Source organism: Dufourea novaeangliae, unplaced genomic scaffold, assembly GCF_001272555.1.
Source record: "Dufourea novaeangliae isolate 0120121106 unplaced genomic scaffold, ASM127255v1 scaffold187, whole genome shotgun sequence".
Classification (NCBI taxonomy): domain Eukaryota; kingdom Metazoa; phylum Arthropoda; class Insecta; order Hymenoptera; family Halictidae; genus Dufourea; species Dufourea novaeangliae.
Window position 1 is genome coordinate 230,392 of NW_015374075.1, and position 22,633 is coordinate 253,024.

At 35.3% G+C, this 22,633-nt stretch overlaps 5 protein-coding genes across 5 annotated transcripts; 3 read left to right on the forward strand and 2 right to left on the reverse strand.

Moving 5' to 3' along the window:
• Window positions 1–3,584: 3,584 nt before the first annotated feature.
• LOC107190584 (major facilitator superfamily domain-containing protein 6) lies at window positions 3,585–5,977 on the forward strand. Its single transcript, XM_015579409.1, has 9 exons — window positions 3,585–3,642; window positions 3,723–4,021; window positions 4,110–4,440; window positions 4,522–4,712; window positions 4,829–4,965; window positions 5,094–5,209; window positions 5,300–5,545; window positions 5,644–5,790; window positions 5,876–5,977. Exons 1-9 carry the CDS (start codon window positions 3,585–3,587, stop codon window positions 5,944–5,946), a joined length of 1,596 nt encoding a protein of 531 aa, XP_015434895.1. The 3' UTR covers window positions 5,947–5,977.
• A 467-nt stretch (window positions 5,978–6,444) lies between these two features.
• On the forward strand, window positions 6,445–8,606 carry LOC107190582 (F-box/WD repeat-containing protein 4). Its single transcript, XM_015579408.1, has 7 exons — window positions 6,445–6,665; window positions 7,045–7,332; window positions 7,410–7,560; window positions 7,648–7,811; window positions 7,930–8,058; window positions 8,201–8,348; window positions 8,428–8,606. The coding sequence occupies exons 1-7, from the start codon at window positions 6,466–6,468 to the stop codon at window positions 8,602–8,604; spliced, it is 1,257 nt and encodes a 418-aa protein (XP_015434894.1). The 5' UTR covers window positions 6,445–6,465; the 3' UTR covers window positions 8,605–8,606.
• Window positions 8,607–9,005: 399 nt separating this feature from the next.
• On the reverse strand, window positions 9,006–17,002 carry LOC107190495 (cytoplasmic aconitate hydratase-like; the record flags this gene model as incomplete). Its single annotated transcript, XM_015579305.1, has 14 exons — window positions 9,006–9,450; window positions 9,588–9,754; window positions 9,833–9,980; window positions 10,055–10,191; window positions 10,225–10,460; window positions 10,535–10,691; window positions 10,804–11,024; window positions 11,546–11,705; window positions 15,210–15,427; window positions 15,542–15,713; window positions 15,796–16,189; window positions 16,443–16,588; window positions 16,665–16,831; window positions 16,906–17,002. Coding segments are annotated over 14 exons (2,673 nt in total), but the record flags the coding sequence as incomplete, so codon positions are not given.
• Window positions 17,003–18,859: 1,857 nt separating this feature from the next.
• Window positions 18,860–19,794, forward strand: LOC107190559. Its single transcript, XM_015579376.1, has 4 exons — window positions 18,860–19,015; window positions 19,289–19,350; window positions 19,428–19,542; window positions 19,717–19,794. The coding sequence occupies exons 1-4, from the start codon at window positions 18,981–18,983 to the stop codon at window positions 19,778–19,780; spliced, it is 276 nt and encodes a 91-aa protein (XP_015434862.1). The 5' UTR covers window positions 18,860–18,980; the 3' UTR covers window positions 19,781–19,794.
• LOC107190558 (protein RFT1 homolog) lies at window positions 19,786–22,375 on the reverse strand. Its single transcript, XM_015579375.1, has 8 exons — window positions 22,316–22,375; window positions 21,897–22,099; window positions 21,630–21,816; window positions 21,280–21,564; window positions 21,092–21,223; window positions 20,887–21,018; window positions 20,305–20,805; window positions 19,786–20,229 (listed from the first exon to the last, which is right to left on the reverse strand). Exons 1-8 carry the CDS (start codon window positions 22,373–22,375, stop codon window positions 20,071–20,073), a joined length of 1,659 nt encoding a protein of 552 aa, XP_015434861.1. The 3' UTR covers window positions 19,786–20,070.
• Window positions 22,376–22,633: the final 258 nt, after the last annotated feature.

Genomic DNA, 22,633 nt, shown 5'->3' on the forward strand with positions numbered 1-22,633 from the left:
AGCTTTTGTTGATCACTTCAAACACGGTGGCAACTGAGAAGAAGAGTCAACAGTAAGTTCACATTACTACGGCCACACTTATCGCTCCATTCCAATCGCCAAGATAAATATTATTCCAGTAAGTGTACATCCACTGTTACGATCCAATTCCCTTACTACATATTCACATTCTTTCCTATATATACTCCTAATATGATTCACAATTGCCAGAAACCGTCGATCACCGCTAAGGAGAAGATGCAAAAATCCAAAGAGAAAGACAAGGTTCGAACGTGGTCGGTTGCTGTACGGTCGCTTTCTCCTATCCTTGAAAATTCCCGTGTGAAAAAAGGAAGAATAAGAACACAACAGGCCTAGCCGAATCAGTCTCGACGGGGACACGTTTAATTTAACCGAGTGCTTATCCGCTTTTCCTGTGATGTGTGCGCGTTAGATCCACAAGTTATGCGGCTTTTTTACAGTTCCATTCAAAACAACACAATTCAACGTCATAAACGTTTATAATGAACGCGGACAAAGGACAATATGCGGCACGTTATGTCATACGAGTTCAATGAATAAATTACGGCAACTGAAGAAGTGAAAAAGCAGGCGTCAAATGATAAGAGGCCCGCAGAACTGCATGAGAACACTTATCGGGAAACACTACCGGATACGATTTGTCAGTAATTATTTCAGAAAAGAAATCGTTTTACTTATGGAATAACCTAATACACTTTCATACCCCGATTCTCCAGACAAGCGGTGAGCTAACTAATCGTTTCGCCACGGGTCGACGCTCAAAATATCAAACGGGGAGAACAGAGGCGACCGTTGATTTTGAGAACGGAGAATAACAGGAGGAATTATGAGAAACGAGTCGACTGATCCGGCAGCATGGTGCGGCTCGATCGTGATCACACTTTTGTCGGACATACGGGTACACCGCCGTTCATTGATTTCACCGCGTGGCGTTCGGACACCGGGACTTCCCCTGCGTGTTGCCTCGACGTCGTGGGTATATACTCGCGTAAGTCCTACGACGAAGACTGGAGGATTCAGCGAACGGCAGCCAGGGGAGCAGCTGATGCTGCCCGAAAGTCCACTAGGTATATAACAGGAATTATCTTGGTGGGAGGTGGCTGCGCAATATACGCTCTTGTGGATGGACAACGACGTCAACGGTCCGTCAGACGAAGAGTCTAATCTTCTCTCAGGGAACGATGAGAATTCATCTGCATACTTGTCGTCTAACGTATCGAATCTGGTTAGGTCGGGTGAGAAGATGTATATTTGTGGCTACCAGTTTCTAGCTGGATTATATACAATAGTTCCTACATATGTCCTTGGGACCTTGAAGGCAAACAGATGCGTAGGATAGCTGAAATTGTGAATTTCTGAAATATCGTTTAACTTTTCAGCGGGCAAGACAATGTAACACGGTGAAACATGGTGGAGATGAACCGTTTACACTAAGGAAACTGAAAAATTTTCATATTTTCGTGTTTATTTTTGTAGAAACTTGCTTTTGTGCAGCTTATCCAGAGCGCGCTTCCTTTTGAATTTTCCCGCGTAATGAGTATGCAGTACTCTCCCACGAAATGATCTGAATGTGAAATAACACGGTTTTTATGATAGCGAAATTGTGATTATTTTGTATGCACGGAAATGCTGAATGTTTTCTCGTATCTCCTAAGCCATGGATCCTCTCTGAAGTGTCTGATTACTTGTACTCATCCACCGGAAACTTTCTGTCTGTTTAACGGTATAGTTATTTCAGTACGTGATCTCATTCCGTACAGCATATTTGTTAATATATCGTATGCGTGCAAGTTGTATAAAGTAGCGGTGTGCTGTACAATTAGTCAAGAGACCGACAGGATGATTGAGATCGCGCCGTGTTTCCTGTAGCGTCCTCGACCTTCTCTTACGATAACGTTTTCTCTATATGCTAGTCTCTCCTCGCGAAGAGAATTGAGTCATCCCGTCAATTACTACTGAATTACTTTGTTGACGTTACAATTGTCGGGAAAGACAATCGCAAGAATATTACAGTCAAACATCAAATTATTTCGTTCACGAATTGTATTCGAAAATCTTCGGGGCACTATTTCGTAAATAACAGTACTTGAATTAATATTTCACAGTATTTAAAATATTCATTGCTCAAAGGCTCGGTATATTCCATCGTACGATTTAACGTACGACTTGACGCATTTTCAAAATTCTGATAATCACGGCAAATTGTTCAAAGTAAAATAGCGTAACAATGTTTCTAAAAGTGAATGATGTCTGAACTGTTACCGCGGGTATTTCATAAAACACAATTTAATGCTCTATTTACGAAATAACTTTAATCGACATTGGTAGGCGTTGGTATTGTGTATCGATGATGACTACGCGGGATTTTAAATGAATCATCTTCGTTTAAAAGCGGAATCTATTCAAAATTTTAATTAATTTTCGTCAACGACGTAGACGATTCAATCAGAACTCGCGACTTTCACTGGAATTATTAGTCCATTCCTCGTGTGGTGCTGTACAAATTTTTAATTTAACATAACGATGGTAATTCATTTCGCAGTTCATATATAAAGAATAATTGTAGTCAACGCGTTAACCACCTGCATTTTTACTATTTGATGATATCGTAAAAAAATACATCTATTTATGCGTTGAATTGCATAATTAGAGTATATTTATTTTTAAAATATTGTAAGTGTTTTCGATTAGAAATGAAATATTATTTTGTATATTTTAACATATTAAAATATACAGTAATATCAATGCACATCATAATTACAGCTCAATAATGGCGTCTAAAATGGTCTTGTTATTCAATTGCTTTCAGAGGCGCAAGAGGAACACCCGACAATCCGGTTTTGATGTCGAGGGTAAAAGCATCTGGTCGCATTATCACTAGTGACTAGTACAGCTGCATGCAAAAGATGCATTGGATGCATGTGATTTCCGTTCGAAAAGTACATGTGTAACTCGCTGTTAGTGTGCACTACTACGTCGCTGTTCTCGGTCCGACGACAACATGAAAGTAGTCAAAGAGGAGCATATATTCGGACTAAAATCTAATTATTATCAATCTAGTCGGTCGTGACACAGTAAGTTCTTTTACATCATAATTAGTATCTGATAATGGATCTAAGGAAGATACGCGTTGCTTCAATGCTTATCAGTAAAACGAGTATTTCCGATCATCAAAGATGACAACTCGTCAGCTGCGTTGGATGCCATAAATTGAACTTCCGAGTATTTGAAAATTCAAAACGCGTTTGAAAGATATTTTAAATCGACATTCAGAGGCTACATTTTGAAAGTAATGTTAATGATATGGTATCTCGAGTTGTTAATATACTTCTTACATTCCTTATCTTTAGGCTTTTATTTTCACAAAATGTGAATGTCATTGTTATCAATACCTCCGTGTACGAAATGTGTGAATATTTTGACTTGCTTGATTCGTTATACGTGTACTAAGCTTATCTGATTTCAGGAGGCATTAGAATGTTCAGAACTTGGGCCGCTTCTACTCGATGATACATTTGAATCAAGATTTTTTTAATGTTTTAGTTAGTTAATAATCATACAAAATGAAAGTTAATTACAAACAGTTGCCTATAAAGGCACATTACTTTTTCTTCATGGCAGGTAAATATGGTTATAAAATAATGTTAGAACGCATTTTCTTGTATGTATTTATAATATTGTGATATTACTCTGTACTATAGCAATGGGACCGATTCTTCCATTCTTCCCAGTCTATGGGAAGCAGCTTGGAATATCAGCAATAGTTATGGGCAGCATCACAGCCATTCTGCCTATATTGTTTCTAATTGCTAAGCCAGCTTTTGGATTTCTAGTGGATTATTTTGACTCCTGGAGAAAAGCTATTTTTGTAACATTAATAGGAGCAACAAGTACTTGCTTTATCTGTATGTATTTCTTACCAGTACTTCCTGGACCGGTTCTACCAAACCATATGTTTGAAAATGTGTCATGTACCTTGTTATCGCATTGTTCACCAGAGGTAATTCTTTTTTTTATTATTATAGAAAAATTCTCATTTGTATGAACTTAGATTTAAACATATATCTGTGATTTCGTATGTATTCAAGGACATTTCAAAACCAAATTTATGTACTGGAGCAAAGAATACAATGTGCCATTGGACTTGTATGGAGAACAAATTTTCTGTTCCAATACAGTTTGAAGCAATTAAAGGAGAAGCAAGCTTTACTGCAAATACTACATGTTTAGCTAACGCGAACGCGACTTCCTATTGCCTGAAAAACAATAAATGTAATGTTACCTGTGATAATTTTGATGACAAGCAATGTCTTTATACATCTGCAACTTTCTGGGGCTACATCATTTTAATGTCCCTTGGAAATATTGGCTTCAATGTTTGCAATAGTATAAGCGATGCAATTTGTTTCGATATACTAGGTATTTAATAACAATACTTATAATATAATTTTGTGTTTAATCTTTAATATTATTTGTATTCTCTAATGATTTAAATTACAGGAGATGGTGGCGAAATGGGGTACGGTAGGCAACGTGTGTGGGGGACCATAGGCTTTGGAGTGTCTGCTCTTTTGGCTGGTTATACAGTAGATGCTTGGTCAGAAGGAGAAATTATAAAAACTTATACACCTGCGTTTCTACTCATTTTTGCCTTTTCGTTCGTCGATATACTCTGCTGTAAGAAATTGAAAGTGAGTAGTTCAATTAATATTTCAGTATCTATCAGTCTTTTCCTGTAACTTCTTTAATTGGTTTAAATTTAAATTTGGTTTAATTATTAATAATCTATCCAAAACGTCTATTACAGCTACCAATTATGGCGGGGTCGGATAATATATTAAAAGATGTTTTTCAGCTTCTAAAGTTGAAACCCATAATTATATTTCTCTGCTTCGCGACAATCGCTGGTATTCTGGACAGCTTCATAATTTACTTTTTATTTTGGTAATATTTCATGCTTTTAAAATGTCCAATATAATACATCATTTTGTAACAGAAAACGTAACTTGCAGGATAACAGATATTCAAAAGAAAATGTAATTATATTCACATCATAAACACATTTTCAACAGGTATTTAGAAGATCTAGCTCTAGCGACTGGTCACATGAGTAAAATCAAATTGATAGAAGGATTAATTGTCGCCGCAGAAACTTTAGGTGGCGAAGTAATCTTCTTTTCCTTGTCTGGTATTCCTTTTGCACAATTTTTCTGTATATACGATTTACATTTATCTTATGGAATCTTTGAAATAAATATACGAATTACTTTATGTACAGGTAAAATTCTAAAGAAGTTAGGATTTGGATACACTTTTACGTTCTGTTTCGTATGTTATGCATTGCGATTGGGATTAATATCATTGGCACCCACTCCGTGGTGGGTAATTCCAATAGAATTGTTTATGCAGGGACCTACTTATGCGCTATGTTACACGACAATAGTTGCATATGCGAGTAAGGTTGCACCACCCGGTGCATCAGCCACTGTTCAGGGTATTGTAGCTGGCATGGATGATGGTTTTGGTAATAATATTTTCTTAAATAGTATTTAATAATTTTTTCAAAATGCCATAGTACATTTAAAATCTATCAGTGTACATTATATCATTGTTTTATTTCAGGTTTCGCGATTGGTAGTCTAATAGGTGGAATTTTATATAAACTCTTCGGAGGTGTAACAACGTTACGGTTATTTTCATCGCTTGCCGCTATAACTGCATTCATGTACTTGATACTATACGTGGTGTACTTAAAACACACAATGCCAGGTATAATAATACCAATTCTTTAATTATTTGCAATACATTTTGTTTGTACGTAGCTTTCCTTCAAGTTTTCATTAATAATTTATAGACACAAAGAAGACTGTAGAATGGAAAACGCCTCAAGAAGCAAAAGACAAATGCGTCGTCGCGGAAACATAACTCTACAAAGACATGAATGAATACTTATGTCCAAGGGAAATGAAATTTTTTATGAATAACGCAGTAATTACCATACAATTTACCCAATGGATAGTTACTGCATGCATGTGATATGTTAATTACATTTTTATATAATTATTTTTCAAGTTAAGATATACACGAAGCTTTAATTTTTCAAATTTTATATCGCAGAAACTGATATAAGCATCACAATTTTAGAAATAAATATAAGTTACATAAAAGTTGCGAATGAAAATTTTTATTACAAAGGTAATAAGTATTTTGTAATGAAAGAGCATTGACAAACATAACAATTGACAATCAAATATCATATGTCTCGTGGCATAGTGGATATAAATTTAAAAGTTCGATGAAACGATGGCTCATACGTGTCTACCTGTAAACAATCTTTTTTTGATCGCTGGCAGCGGAAAGTTACCCGCACGTGACATTTCGTGTAACGTTGAACTTCAACAGCTGTTGTCCTCGCGCGGTCGTTACGTGATTGGTTCAACAAAAATGACAGATGCGCGGCGTTTAGACACCCTGCCGTCTGACGTTCTGATCTTAATTTTCGACTACTGTCATGCATTCGACTTGGTACGACTCAGTGAAGTATGCACACGATTCTATGACATTATACGGGGAGAAACGCTTTGGATCAAGAAGAGCAAACAGCCGATCGCGACGAATCAAACTTCGAGAAAATTTCGCGAAAGGTTTGTTAGGTTATACTCGATCATTCTTTTTTGGCAGCTAATACTCCAATCTTCGCGAAACTCTTATTTATTTTCAATGACAATATTTCATCCGTTCGCGTTCACATACTATACAAATTGTAGCATGCATCGCTTTGCGAGACTTTATTTATATATGATTGAAAATCTAGAAAGATCTATTTAGGTGGTTCCCAGTTATTTAATGATCCCCTGTACATATATATAATTCATAAAATAGAAATTTATTGAATAGTGAAATCTCTATTGGTATTGTTATTATCAGACTACGGATCTTATGAATATTCCTCCTTATCAAGTGAAAGTATTTGCTAAAATAAGACGTTTCTCCTGTATTATAAGCATTACCAACAAATTACAGGTGTAATCCATTACTATGCTTGCGCACAAAGTGGCATGTTTCACACAATTGGCAGTATGGCAGATACGAGAAGAGGGTCCTCTCCTCACAGAAAATAAAACTCATGCCATGGATTCAACTAACCAGTGATATTCTATGGTGGAGTGGTGGGAATCAGCTGTGTGGTTTCAAACGCACATGGCATTCCCATGAAGCGCAACAAAACAATCGTATTTTAGTTAATGACAATATTAGAAGTGACATATGTAAGTTCATTGTCAGAAATGAATGCATCATCACTGGTCACAGGTACTTAGCACATAAGTTTGGCTTTAAGATAAAGCAAACATTGACATTTACATCTTATGTATCTCAAATTTTCACAGGGACGGTAGTATACAATTTTGGACAAAGTCAAGATGTGATGAAAGTATAGACTTTTACTGTAGTATTGATAGGGCTCATACTTCAGATGTAAATGCAGTAGACGAGACCTGTGATGCAATTATGTCAGGTTCCGGTGATGGGACAGTGAAGGTAACTTTTTGAAACACTGTAATACCAAACAGTGAGTTCCAATGATCAGTTTTATAATCCGATGTTAAGCAATAAATTAATATTTAGATTTGGGGACCTGTAGGACAAAGATTCCTGAACATACCTGTGGCAACTTTAAACATTGCAGATAGGGTGTGGTCGCTTTCTGCAGATCCAACGGGTAAAAAAGTTGCTGTGGGCTCTGCTGGAAATAGTGACAGTCCTCCGCTTCATATATTTGATCTTGAATGGTACAGTGTAATTTACATTCAATGTAAACGAATTATCAAAACCCTGTGTAGTATAGAGATGCGGATTGTGTAGTTTCAGAGGCATGATAGGTCCAATAACATAACAAAAACATTTCAGTTACAGTGAATCACACATACTAAATCACAATTGGCAACGTGGAGCAGGAATATTAGACATGGTCTGGGATAGTCCCCAAATTCTGCTCACTTGCGGATATGATACTTACATTCGGAAATGGGACTTGAGGTAAATACAATTAATGAGTTTTATAACATAAAGCGGAATTGTAATTCTACTTTAAGTTATAATGTAATGTATCATTAATTGTATTACATACTTATGAATACGATATTCTTAAGCTTGATTTTTCTAATTGCTTTTCTTTCAGAACTGGAACATGCGTATACTCGTGGGCAGACCCAACTGACGCAACTATATATTGCATATCATCCGATTATTATTATACAATGCTCACCGGAACTCAATTCAACTGCAAAACTGTTCTATGGGATCAAAGACAGAGAAATTATGTACAAGTCAGTACATGAATGTTCCTCACTGGTATTTATTATTACCTCGATAACTAAATGACAATATTTGTTTATTTTTCTGCAGCTCTATTTCATGAATCTTAGCAGAATGTCAAGTCCCGTTTACTGTCTAGACTTCGACAGTGCTCATTTGTATGGAGCCACGGATCAACATTTAGTTGAACTTACGTTCTCAGGATATTCATACAAAGAGACCAATTATAAAGAAATTCTTAGGTACGAACGAATAAGGACAAATTAGGTGTGCGCATAAAATAGATAAATTTTTAGAAATGACCTTGGCATTGTACAAAGAATTACTCTAGGATTCATGTATCTTGAGATATTTTATAATTCGAAGTATCTGGGAGATTTAGTTCTAGGATAAAAAGCGAGTCACAGTGAAACAATTTATAAATACTTTATTATGTTAACAAATATTCGTTTTCCCACGATTTATTCAAAACATGACTACAAAATGTAAAAAATTTGTCTCAATCGATTTACGGTCGATTACTGATTCAATCTGTAAATTCTTTAACGAATCGAGCTGCTAAATTTACCTTGAATTATAAAGTTCAAAAGTATTCCATCTAAAAACAATTTGTAATACTCAGAAATAAATATATTTATGCTAGATAATTCACTATTTCAGTACCTTCGCCTCTGTAATATTTAATAATGAAGAAGCAGTATCGTATTCGTTATAATTTCACTTCATTTACTATGAATAAAAAGATATGAATATACATTTAAACATTCTATGCTGGCAAGTCCAAACCCAAAGTTAAGTATTGCATTAAGTAACATTTTGCAATATAGTAATTTAGATCTCGTCTGCCTGTCCGATATCTATCAAAGCATTTTTCTAATCATATAGTTTAGAATACCGCCGTGTCTGAAATACGTTAAATCAACCTCCGTGTCGAACCGTACAATCACTTCGAACTTTTTCCCATTATCTGTTGTAACGGTGATTTTCTGGCCAGGCTGACAATTATCAGGTACGGCTATGTCGTATACCTCGTACCCGGTCAATTCGAGGGACTCCGCATTTTGTCCAGGTAGGTATTGCAGCGGAATAATACCCATACCTACTAAATTTGACCTGGAAAATAACAGGACCGTCAATAAAATATTTTTAAACAGCTTCTCGAGTATATCATATCTCCCACGGCTATTGAAATTCCAACGCTATCATAAAATTTCAAAACATGCAATGTACGCATTGTACAAAATGGTTACCTATGTATTCTTTCATAAGACTCAGCTATAACTGCTCTAATTCCAAGAAGATAAGGACCCTTCGCGGCCCAATCTCTCGAAGATCCAGATCCGTACTCTTTACCGACAAGGATAATTAAAGGTGTCTGATCTTTCACATACTTTTCGGCTGCGTCGAAAACGTCCATCTAAAAGTCGGTTAATAGTTTTGTATAAGCAAACATTTTATACGAGCAATTTTATTCGTTCGTAATGTCATAACGTACTTCTTCGTTAGTGGGAATGTAAACTGTACGTGGTCCGGGTTTTCCGATGAATTTATTCACCAGACGGATGTTTGCGAACGTGCCCCGCGCCATTACAGCGTCGTTACCTCTACGGGATCCATAGGAATTGAATTCTTTCGGTGTCAATCTAAATGTTGAAGAAACGAATTATTACAAATATCAGTATTCATATCATTCCTGAATTATAGTTAAGAAACATACCCACGATTCGCAAGGTATCGAGCTGCTGGAGAGTTACGAGCAATACTACCAGCTGGACTGATATGATCCGTCGTAACAGAATCGCCGAGATTCAGAAGAACGCGTGCTTTGCTCACCGGATTTATTTTCGGTAATTCCTATATAAATATAGATTTATAGTCTCGATTCACCTTTTGTAAATCATCAAAATATGGTGGATTCTTGATATACGTGGAAGTGGAATCCCACGGATACAATTTGCCATCGGGGGCCACCAGATTTGCCCAGTTCGAGCTACCCTTCTCTATCTTCCTGTAAACTTCTTTAAACATAGCTGGGATTACGTGTTTCTGTTCCACCGTTTGGATATCCGTTCTGGTGGGCCAGATATCTTGAAGATATATTGGACTGCCATCCGCCCGGCGACCTGAAGGTTTTCAACGTTACCCATAAATCCATATAATGATTCATATTGCTCTGTACGAAAGGAAGTCTATTTACCAAGCGGTTCCGTTTGGAAATCTATGTCCACCGTGCCAGCGATGGCGTAAGCGATTACTAAGAGCGGTGACGCCAAATAATTTGCTCTTGTGTTAGGGTGAATTCGACCCTCGAAATTCCGATTGCCGGAAAGTACGCCGCAACATATGAGTTCGTTCTGATTCGAATGGAGGGAAAAAAAAAAGAACGTTCAAAATCAAGGATGACGAATATAGGATAAATAAAACAGCGATAGACAAAAGCATTTCCCTCTGCACCCAGGTTCTTACTTTCTCAATAGTCTCGACAATAACGTCGGGAAGAGGACCGCTGTTACCGATGCAGGTCATACACCCATAGCCGACAATGTCGAATCCCAATTTCGTCAGGTATGGAATCACTCCGCTCTCCTGCAGGTAATAAGTGACGACGCCTGATCCCGGAGACAAAGACGTTTTTATATAAGGCGCGACGGTTAAACCAGCCTCGACAGCATTCTTCGCTAGGAGACCTACAATTTTAACAATGCGAACATGTTAATGGGAAAACACGAAAAAGTAAACAAAATTAAATAAAATCATGCGCCATATTGGAGTGACTTGAGAATTTTCTTAATTCTTCTTTAATCAATCTAGTTTTCTGTTGAATATCTACCCTACTGTTTAACACGTTGAATGCCGGAGAATTTTCGTACGTTTCAGCCACAGTGTCGAAGAGAAATCTTCGTTACACAAAGTGTATAAGAATAAAATATTATATAAAATTATTGAAGTCAACTATGTTACCATACTTTTGACATTTAGTTTGTAGACGTTTACCAGTTTATAGTTTAATATTAATAATATGGACAAGTATATTGTTTAGAGTGCGGGGCACCGGTGACCCCCACGGCATTCAACGTGTTAAGGTAATGAACAGTTTAAAATTAAAAAAAAAAATTAATAAAACCTGAACTTTAAAATTAATATATTGAGCTTCAGAATTATATTAAAATAATGTTTTCTTAAATGTTTCCGCTCAAGAGTCATTTACCTGCTCCAAGCATAACGCTGGGATTGCTAGTATTAGTACAGCTAGTAATTGCAGCGATGACCACCGAGCCTTGCCTCAATTTGTAATCCTTGCCCTCGTATTCGAACATACCCACGGAATCCACCTTTTCAGAGCTTAAGCCGTATCCCTTGAATCCTACCTGGAAAGGAAAATTTATTATCTACAGTAATACAACTACTTCCATACTTTAACTTGATATAAAACATCGCAAAACATATATCCCCCTGTAAATATTATAATTTTCAAAGATTAGGTGAAAAATATATTCCATTCCTTATCCACCTAGAAACATTCTTTCACACTGCCGTAACACCTAAATTCTTTGACAGTCAGAAAAAAAAGTTCGTCGACCTAACAGAGTGTCAATGACCATTTTGCACCTACAATTCCATTGTCCAATGTATATAAATGATTCGCTAAAGAAGCATTCTCATGTATTAAACCATCTGTTCTAAGCTTATTTCAGCATTATTCATTTCAATACCCTCTCTAGTTAACGTTTCTACAATCGAGTTTCAATTGCAAATATTGATAATTAAATTCCATAATGCACTTCAAATAACAGAGAGTCGATATTTCTAGATTTTTCCAGAAATTCCCTTCAAATTGCAATGCTCATTTAGACGCTCACTGGAAGGTCATTTACGGGGACACGTTGTAATTATTTTCAGGAAGGTAAGCCAGATCGAAGTCGCTGCCAAAATTTCTAAAGGCCATCCCTTAGCCTGAGCACATTGTTTTGGGCAATTAGCCTGTCGACGCCGTCGATGGGGGCTTTTCCTCGCGTTGTGGGCTGCTTTCACCGATTTTACAACCACCGAGCGCTGTTATTCCCCCACCGTCCCTTTCGTCGAGTTTCTAGAAACTTGGTACCATTGAAAACGAGTCAGACCCTATAAATGACACATTCACCGTTAACAATGATTAACGGTTCACAGAGATATTAGAAATCATTCTCGTATACTCTGGTTGAAAAAAAAAAAGATAAATGATTATATGAAATTCGTGAACGCAAAATGTTGTCCAGAAACGATATGCGGTAACGCGATAGCAGTACCGATCGCTGCAATACGAAACAGAAGGAATATCCGTACGTAAGGCGACGGTTTGCAACAAAATCTGTGGAGGCTCGCAAAACGAACGGGCTGTTGTATCAGCAATTTCGAGCGAGGTCAGACGACGTTCGTGGCTTGATCGAAGTCAGTCGCTCACTTTCTTCGCGAAATTCAAGATCAATCGATCACCGGTACGTATAGAAAATTTATTGTAATTCATCGGATCTACGATCGATCCCATCCTTTTCCACTGACGACTTGCAATATATATATATATATATATATATATATATCATTTTTATTCTATTCAATTTTAATTCTTAAAACTAATTATCCTGCAGATGATTTCTAAATCGGTAAAAGAAACCGCCATGCATTGTACAAATTTTTTAATTCATTCAGTAATTTACCATGAATGTTATGAATGAACTGTATATATAATTTAAAAGAATGCAAAATATTTAACATTTCTTGTCTCGTATTAAAATTAGTTCACGAATGATATTCCCAGAAAGTACAACCGATTAACTTTAACAGTCATATATGAATTATTAACTAATTCTCTTGCATGTTTATTTTTATGCACCTGTATCATCAGTTTTTATCAGTTTTTATTTAATGGGTTTCATCGATTTGCCTTTTGAAATGCTCAAATATGATCTCGAATTGTTAATACTCCGTAAGAACATCTTTTGTACAAAGAATATTGAACTATTTCTGGTTCACGTGGATCATTGGCAATCCAACAAAAAAAAAAAGAAGAAAAAATAGATGACGATGAAAGGGCGTTGAATTTCACGCCGAAGGAACGTCAGCTCTCTATGATCGGTATGGACAAGTTTTCAGCAAATGTCCTTGCTGTGATAGCATAGTAACGCGATTCCAATGTTGAACATCTTTCAATAGAAATCGATCGATCCGTTGTTTTTAAAATCATCGCTGCTCATATCGTTGCTTCATCGCGTTCACACGACTGCCGTGTCCAATTTGACTGAACGCCTCGCTCCTCCATCACCGTCAATACACCATAATCCTTAAATTCTCATAAATCGCATTCTCTTCTAATTTGCTCTTCAAACATTTTCAATATAAATTCCATAAATTTCCAGTGTCTTATTGTTTATCAAGTTTAAATGCTCTAAACACGATATACTTTAAATAATTCAACATAAAGATACACGAGGTCGTTTACTTCACAAATAATGTAAACGTGAATTTCATTTGAGAATTGAATTATACGTAGTAGCTAACGGAAAACATGGATTTCATTCTGTTTACGGAACCAACAAACGAGAAGACTCTAGCCTCGTTTTATAATTAAAAAAAAAAAAAATGTTCCTCTACCTGAACATTATGTCAAATATAAGAAATTCGTGGAACGTTCACTGGGTTGGCCTGGACGGGCTGCACCGCTCGGCCGAAGGGTGGGGATGCGTCCTGGTCACGTATAAATGTCGGCCGGCGAGCGAGGAAGGTCATCAGTGTGCAATTAACAGTGCTGGCGGTAATCACGGTCCTCGTGCTAAGAGTTAACTCATTGTAACGATTTGCTTCGTGTGGTGGTTACGTCGTCTGTCCGTGTTCGATTCTCAGTCTAGCCAGTGGTCCGTGATTCTCTTTACAAGACAAACCACTTGTCTGCTGCAGTACGGAACTCGATCAAAGGGAACTTGGCCAAAAAAAGCTACATCGTATTCAAGAGAAGTGCGCAAAGTGGAGGCTGCTGTCGGATGAAATCTCGTCCGGTGTGGGTGGTTCTATAAAGGCCTCACCGGGTAGGATTCATCCAATGTCTGTCTCTGTTCCTCGACGCCCATCGAATCCTCTCCAAATATTTTCAGCGTTTCTGGTCTTGTTATCAGGGGCGAAGTATTCATCTAGTGAAACGCTGGTACAGAGTCGTGACTAGATCGAAATACTCGTCCCCGGGGATAAGACTGACCATCGAGTAGACAGCGAATCTTGAACATCTTCCATAACGTCCCGTTTATTTTTCTTTGGTGATCTAACTGTATGATGAATCGAAAGGTCATAAAGCTAGATCAGCAAAGCAAAATGTACGAGACATAACCTCGTGGACGGTACTTAAACTCGTACACCGACTTCATTCGGAAAGGTAATGTTTCCAATTTTTTCTGTTTTTTTTTACTTTCTCGGTATGACTACGATCACAGGAATCTGTGTCGAGTAGATTTCAATTACTTCTAGATGGAAGAGTCCAGAGGAACTCTTGCTGTGATGTGTCATCGTCATCATTCATATCACAGCAGTAGTTACCTGGGATTCTTTCATCTTCCTTCACCGCCCTCTGGAAAACCACAAGTTAGCACACTCCTAACGCTTGGACACGCACTGGGGAATATTGTATCGCTGTTGATTATTGGCTACAAAGTATAGCATGGGATGAACGTGATCCCGTTTGACGGTAATGGTTGATCGTCACTGGGTTATGTTTGTCCCATACGAGTACTAACTGATCATCTGCTACCCTGCACTCTCACGGCATTAAATAATTGCACCATTGACGACGCGCTTATAGAAAGTTTGCTATAGTAAAAACATATCGTAATGATTGCTAATTCTCCTACCTTATTAGTAAGACAGTTCCTGAAGTCTGTTTTCATGTCCACAACGGAGACACGGTCGTGAGGCCTCTTTGGACCACTAACGCTGGAAACGACAGTTCCTAGGTCTAGAGTAACCACTTCGGAAAAGATAGGATTTTGGCTTTCTTCGTCGTAATTCCTCAACATACGGATGACGGTGAGATATTTTTCTATTCTGGTAATATGGTCTTCGGATCGTCCTATGAAAGGAACATTTACAGAATAAGTTGGCAATGTTGTACCCCTACACAAGTGTATCTTTTAAGCTGATTTACCGAATCCCACTATCCTAAATGTTTTAAGAGCGTATTTACCTGTTTGCCTCAGATATGCTAAACTTTGCTGATCAACTGGGAAGAATCCAACTGTAGCTCCATACTCTGGACACATATTCGATATTGTGGCACGATCCGCGATGCTTAGCTGAGACACACCGGGCCCGAAAAATTCTACAAATTTTCCAACTACTCCAACTTGACGTAGATTCTTTGGATACATAGAAATATATAATAATTATAGATATAATTATATACAGTAATAGTAACATACGTTTCCTCAATGTTCTTACCTTTGTAATTGTAAGAACAAGATCGGTTGAAGTAACATACTGATTTAAGATACCATCTAATCTGTATCCTACAACTTTTGGTACTAACATAGATATTGCTTGCCCTAACATGACTGCTTCAGCTTCAATTCCTCCTACACCCCAACCAAGTACACCAAGACCATTGATCATGGTTGTATGAGAATCTGTTCCGACAACGCTGTCAGGGTAGAGCAGACTATTTGTATCGAAAACAACTCTAGCTAAGTATTCTAAATTCACTTGATGTACTATTCCACTTCCTGGTGGAACGATTAGCATATTTTCGAATGCCTTGGCTCCCCACTTTAGGAACATAAATCTTTCCTTGTTCCTTTCGAATTCGAGTTCCTCATTCTTTTTTAGAGCATCATTGCTAGAAGAATAATATCATTATCAATACTGTTATCTTTCTCATCCGGTACACGTCTACTACCATTCCTCTAAATATTAGCACACTATCTTTCCACTCATTTCAAGTCCAAATAAAACTCAACGGTATCAGACTCTAGCCGAATTATGTAATAACTGTGTACTATGATGAAACAGTGAATTGTCTTTGATGTCTATTTGCATGATTTGATAACAGTCTCATTGCTTCATTTTTATAAGTAAATAGATCACTGTACCTTCTAATAAAATCAACTTGTATCGAGTGATCAATAACAAGATCTGATGGACAGATGGGGTTTATCTTATCTGGATCAGAGCCTAATCTTTTAACTGCATCTCTCATAGATGCAAAATCCACCACTGCTGGTACTCCAGTAAAATCCTAATTAAATTTAGTAAAAAATTTAAGTAACTTTCATAAGTTGTTGCATGTAATTCCACTATAGTTTATCATGTACCTGCAATATCACCCTGGAGGGTTTAAAAGATATCTCTGCTCCATCTTCCAAGCTCTGATTTGTTTCCCAATTCAAGATCTTTTCTACATCGGCTGTTTTCACTTGAAAATTGTCACAATTTCTGATTGCACTCTCCAGGAGTACTCTAACGGAAAAGGGCAACCTGTCTGTGAAAATCATTAATCTTAATATTTTTCATTCTTATGGCACTGAATGCTTGTAATGATTTATATGCACATACCATATTTTTTTCCAAAGCTGCTGATGTCATAGTACTTATACTCTTTGGACCCAATCGTAATTGATTTGAGCAGGTGGTTATATGGATTTTCTTCTAAAAGTAACAGCAATTGTTAACCATTTAATTCGAATTTTTATAGCTTATATTATAATTTACAATTAGCACATGTTTTAAATAAATAAATTTAATTTATTCATTTTTTTTAAACCACAAATAATCATTAATAGTTACATTGGTATAGTTTAATTAACAGTATGTATGTAATTGATTCATGATTGAATTACAGATGTTATGCATTTATAACAAATATGAGGATTCAAAATACACTGAAATTGACTTAGCAATAACTAATATAGTTTTTACGTTTGTTTGATTTAACAATCTTTTAGACTGTGGATTTTTATGCAAAATGATATTTTCTAAAGCAATTTATACAGGGAAGAGCAAATGTTAGGAATTTCTTTCTTTCCTTAAGAATTATATTAGGTTTGGAATAAACTAGAAAACCAATTGGATCTGATGAAAGTTTTGTACTTTACTGTATTTTACAGACTCCAATAGGCTATAAATGCATAAAATCCGCAGTCTACTTATAACAGATAAAACAAATTCTTTCACTTTGGATTATATAAAATGGACAGGCAGTCTGCATAACGTGAAAACGAAACATGTGTAACAATTATTATACAAATAAACGAACATATAAAAAATACCTGTCAAATGTAACAGGTGTCATAATTTTATTACTGACTGATGTCACGACATTTCCATTTCCAAATGAATACATATTTTACGTAGTAGATGATACGACAGTAATAAATATAATATTTTTATATATTGTCAAAGAATGTGTGGAAACACAGAGTTTAGAAAGTTTCTTTTCCGATGCATTTTCTAAAATTAGGACAGTTTAGCATAACATTATGCAAATGGTGTATCTCAAACGATCGAGCAATACGTTAATTTTTTGTGAGAGGAATCTAAATTAAACAATCAATCTATTTAATGACATATTGAAGTATTTTCTGGTAACGTTTACTATTCTATTTCAGAATAACTAAGAGAAAACAAACGTAGATCGTCATACTTACCAGCCATGATTGTCACTGTACGAGTCACGTCGTCCAGTTTGCTTATGAGGTGATATGTTTATATAGGGTGGCCCAAACATGCGTTCTGGAATCGACATAAGTAAAACTTACAATTTGTTTCTATTATTTCCTTTAAACTATGTTAATATGTAGGCAGGAATCATAAATATATTCAAATTGTTTTATAAATGTGGATAACGTCTATAAAGATACGCATATAAACGTTTCTGTACCATTCTGTACGTTTGCGATTCTATCTTAGTGGGGGAAGGTGAGCAAAGTTTAAATAATGCCGGACTAAAGTACATCGAGGAATATATTTGTATAATGGATTGCATAAAAACGATTCGAATTACAACAAATGTAACCGATTTAAATTACACTTTCTTGTCTCGCCGAACTTTATTAATATCTTAATAATAAAGTGGATTTTATGTATTTATAACATATAAATACAATTGTCTAACCTCATTGTAAATTGTTTCATACGATTTGATGAGATTTTTATTTTGTTTGAAACCAAATAAAACCCGTAATAAACCTATTTATGTTTTGATAAACAGTCGAAAAACTTATGAGTGTTTGTATATATGTATAATATATATGTATATATTATATATAATATGTATATATTATGTTCATATATATTTAGTACATAATTGAAATTTTTGTGTCATAATTGGAATTTCGTACCGTAAACGAATAACCTTATGAATAAAATATTCGAGAAGTGTTTTCAAATGGAATGTTCTACTGCTTTTTTCGTGGCACTCCGTATATGAGACTATCGATAAAAGAATTCTTGGTTGACTGCGATATATCGAATCGTTCGATAGAACCTGTTGCTAGTAAAAGTTCCGTTTGGTAAAGTAACTTATACAAAGTTGTGCGTTAATGTTTGTAGTAAATGCCCAAAATAAGATTGTGTACAATAAGTCATTAATTTATAAAAAGTGTACTTGATAAGTCAGTGGAAACAGAAACATGGAGAGGAGTTTAGAAAGAACGCTCGACGACGTGTAAGTTGAACACAAAGAATCCTATGTTATAAAAAAACGAAGTATAAAGGTTCACATTATTGTTTGCGGTGGAACTCTTTACAATTGTTTTGTCATTATTGATATTGAATTATAGTACTAATTTGTTATGCACTTTGACTCGCAATGAGTGTAATGAATTTTCGATTAACCTTTTTCAGCTAACAAATTAATATTACTTAATATCAAAAGTGAGATTTTATATATGATAATATATTGTGTATGATAATATATTGTTAATTTTTTATTTTGTAGAAACAATGTAGAGGGTATTATTGGTTGCGTCTTGGCTGATCATGCAGGATTATGTTTAGGAGGTATTTTTTTCCAAGTGTATTTAATTTTTCAAATCACATAAATGAAACAGTAAGAATGATATAGACATATATTTCAGCTAAAGGAAATGCATCTACAGAGAGTGCAGGAATAATTGCAGCTATTGCGGACCAAGTTGCAAAATTGGAACCTAAATCTCCAGCTCCTATTGTAGCTCTTCAGAATGATAGCAGGTAAATGAAAAAGTTTATATAATTTAATATTTAATGTTAGACATTATTACTAAAAATTTAACATAAAGTTTTAAACGGTTAACTAAGAAATTTATTAAAATACTGAAACTCAATAAGTTCTTCCAAGTTGTGCTAAATTAGAAATACAAAAGAATATTATAAACAATTTTATAGGAAGTGCCTTATACAACGCCAAGGTCCTGTTGTAGGTGCAATTTATAAGGATGTCTCTGCATAAATAACTTTTGTTACTCCAACTAATAATAATGATTACATTTAAACTAAACTTCATTATGTTTAGAATTATCTTGATGTTTTATTTTTTATAAAATTATTTACTCAGAGTAAATGTAGTACGATATTCGTCGAGATAGGATAATTTGTACTTGGTCAATCTGAAGTATAACAGTGTAGAAAATACATAATTATTAAAATTTAGAAGATTTACATAATTTCCGCGTTGCAGCACCCTTGTAGATAATTTTGTATGTAAATATCAATAAACCATTATTATTAACAGAGTTAAGGTCAATCACTCTTCTTGTGTCGATTTCTTCTTTCATACCACTTGTTTGTACCAAGTCTGATTAGATCATGATGCTCGTAAATCCATGATACGAGGACAATTATAAACATGATCACACCAATGACTAGATGCAAGACTTTTTCATCGGGAAAGAAATAAGCCTAGAACAAACAGATACTAGAATGTAGTAACAAATTTTTAATCGTATATAGAAGATAAAAAGATAATTTTTTTACATGAGACACGTTTGTGATTAACGCTGCTACAAGAAGAGAAGCAGAGAACATAGGTTTTGGCACTAATCCACGTAATGGACGGTATATCGTGTCTTTATATCTCCTATTAATAAAAATTATAGAATGAAAGATTCTTAAGCTCATGTTCACACAATTTCCAAGAATAAAGCCAACAGGACCAAACCAAATAGCAAACAAATATGATGCACCCAAAAATGCAATTGATTCATAGATCATAATTAAGTTGCTCTTGTTTATAGTCCCGCTGTCAGCTGTAGCATTAGTGTAACACTCTGTTACACCATTTATTCCCAAAAGTAGAATCGCTAAACAATGTGCTCGCATCAGAAGTATAGGCAGATATGAAGTTAATTTTGTACCACCATACAACCATAATAGGGTGCTTGAGTACGATTGTCCAAATACTAGTACCACTAAACCAATAGATGTAACTGCTGAGCACATGTGTGTTAGAACATTTACACTCTCCTGAACTTTTATCTAGAAGACATATCCTTTGTTACTTAATCTATAGCAGAGAAATTCATATTGCATTTAAATTTTTTACCTAGTACTACTTACAGGACTTTGATCACTGATTTCTTTATCTCGTTTAATCATTTGGGTGAAATAAAAGTATCCACTTTCTTCTATTGGACGGAAAATGAATCTTGCCGCTAAAGAACCTAAATTATTCACAATTTCATATGTTCCCTGTATAAATAAGAATAGAAAATTAATGCTGACTACAGAACTTACAAGTGAATAGTAATTGTGAACTATATACCTGTTCAGTAAATGTTAATACTGGCATTACTGTCATAATTAATCTTTCTCCCTCTGTCAAAATTTGTTTTAGAATTCCTTGTCTAAAGAAACTCCAAGTAAGAATAGATAATTTTTTATCTAAATACGGTCCCTGAAAGATAGATGATCTTATATATTTGGAATATAAAGCAGGGCTTTAGTACATACTTTATTTTCCAGCTGTCCAGGTAGAAAATCCTTTACTGCTCGAAATGGGAATTCTCTCACAACATATTCATCACTGTTATCTTTTAGTGACATTCTTCGCTTTAACTTATATTTATTAATATTTTTAATATAATAATGAAAATATGCATAGTGACTAGTAGTATAAAAAATTGCTGCAACTAGTTGAGCTACACCAAATGCAAACAATGCATTCTCTGGATTGTATAGTATTAATGGAACAAATGTTAAAGTACGAATAGCAATCATGATCGTATCAAGAATAATCTGTAACATTCAGTAATCACCAAAATATTCAAAACTAAGTAACATCTTTTTAAAGAAACACTTACTTTTAATCTAACAAACAAATATGCAGTAGCAACCAGCTGAACAATTAAAGATGACAAATCAATGATACAAGAAAGAGCAACTGCCCAAACTGCAAATACATAATACGATGGTAATGCTTCGGATGCTGATAAGACAAAGAGCCAAATGTATCCAAATGTTACAGACATTACACAACATATAGGAACCCTGAAAATAGATTCAAAATTAGTGCTTTATCAAATATAAAAGATTGCTTCCTTTGTAATATATCAATATCAGAAACTAACGTCATCCATAACAGATTAACAACTTGTGCCCAATTATGTTCTGCCGTATTAGTTAAGCATGCTTTCATAAATGGTTCCCGAGATAAGAACAAGATCATTGACTCCAATAACAGCAACCGTACATTTATTACTCCTAAAACTGCTTGACCAACATGTCGAACGACGAAAGCATTCAAAACAAATGTAACACCACGACATAGTATCTACAAAAAAAAGAGCATTATAATTTCTTTACGGGATACTAATGCATCAAAATCTTCAAACATATAAGAAAAATAAGTCGAAAGTAATAATGGCAGATCGCGTTTATAAATACGGTACAAACTTTTTATTCAATTTGTGATAGCAATCATCGTTATAAAATAATATGTTATATTGATATAATGAATGTGTAATAATTTATTACGTTGACAAAATACCTGAAATATAATATTGAAGGAAGCATTTTCCAAGCTGCTTTTCAAAATGTTTTGAGACATTTTTACGGTCGAAAATGCAGATGTTTTCGAGATTCCCGCCCAAAGCGGTGTCAATGAAATTGCAAGGTTATGTGAATACTTTAATAATACCTAAAACATTGAATCAATCATTTTCTCAGATATTCCATTCGTACTCTCGACTGGCCAGAATGCAGCAAATACAAAAGCCAAGAATTTCCTCATACTGCATCTAACAGCTTTCATGACGTAATTGCGTCGCGATTTCCTATATATATATATATATATATATGCTAGGTA

What these genes read in the sequence shown, in the direction of transcription:
- LOC107190584 (XM_015579409.1), top strand. Translation starts at nt 3,585, where the DNA reads ATGAAAGTTAATTACAAACAGTTGCCTATAAAGGCACATTACTTTTTC. An exon ending in TGGCATGGATGATGGTTTTG is followed by an intron (nt 5,546 to 5,643) that starts GTAATAATATTT and finishes GTTTTATTTCAG; the next exon opens with GTTTCGCGATTGGTAGTCTA. An exon ending in CTTAAAACACACAATGCCAG is followed by an intron (nt 5,791 to 5,875) that starts GTATAATAATAC and finishes AATAATTTATAG; the next exon opens with ACACAAAGAAGACTGTAGAA.
- LOC107190582 (XM_015579408.1), top strand. Translation starts at nt 6,466, where the DNA reads ATGACAGATGCGCGGCGTTTAGACACCCTGCCGTCTGACGTTCTGATC. An exon ending in TGCATCATCACTGGTCACAG is followed by an intron (nt 7,333 to 7,409) that starts GTACTTAGCACA and finishes AAATTTTCACAG; the next exon opens with GGACGGTAGTATACAATTTT. An exon ending in CATATATTTGATCTTGAATG is followed by an intron (nt 7,812 to 7,929) that starts GTACAGTGTAAT and finishes AAAACATTTCAG; the next exon opens with TTACAGTGAATCACACATAC.
- LOC107190559 (XM_015579376.1), top strand. Translation starts at nt 18,981, where the DNA reads ATGGAGAGGAGTTTAGAAAGAACGCTCGACGACGT. An exon ending in TGCAGGATTATGTTTAGGAG is followed by an intron (nt 19,351 to 19,427) that starts GTATTTTTTTCC and finishes CATATATTTCAG; the next exon opens with CTAAAGGAAATGCATCTACA. An exon ending in GCTCTTCAGAATGATAGCAG is followed by an intron (nt 19,543 to 19,716) that starts GTAAATGAAAAA and finishes ACAATTTTATAG; the next exon opens with GAAGTGCCTTATACAACGCC.
- LOC107190558 (XM_015579375.1), bottom strand. Translation starts at nt 22,375, where the DNA reads ATGTCTCAAAACATTTTGAAAAGCAGCTTGGAAAATGCTTCCTTCAAT. An exon ending in CCTTCAATATTATATTTCAG is followed by an intron (nt 22,100 to 22,315) that starts GTATTTTGTCAA and finishes TTTTTTTTGTAG; the next exon opens with ATACTATGTCGTGGTGTTAC. An exon ending in TAATCACAAACGTGTCTCAT is followed by an intron (nt 20,230 to 20,304) that starts GTAAAAAAATTA and finishes TGTTTGTTCTAG; the next exon opens with GCTTATTTCTTTCCCGATGA.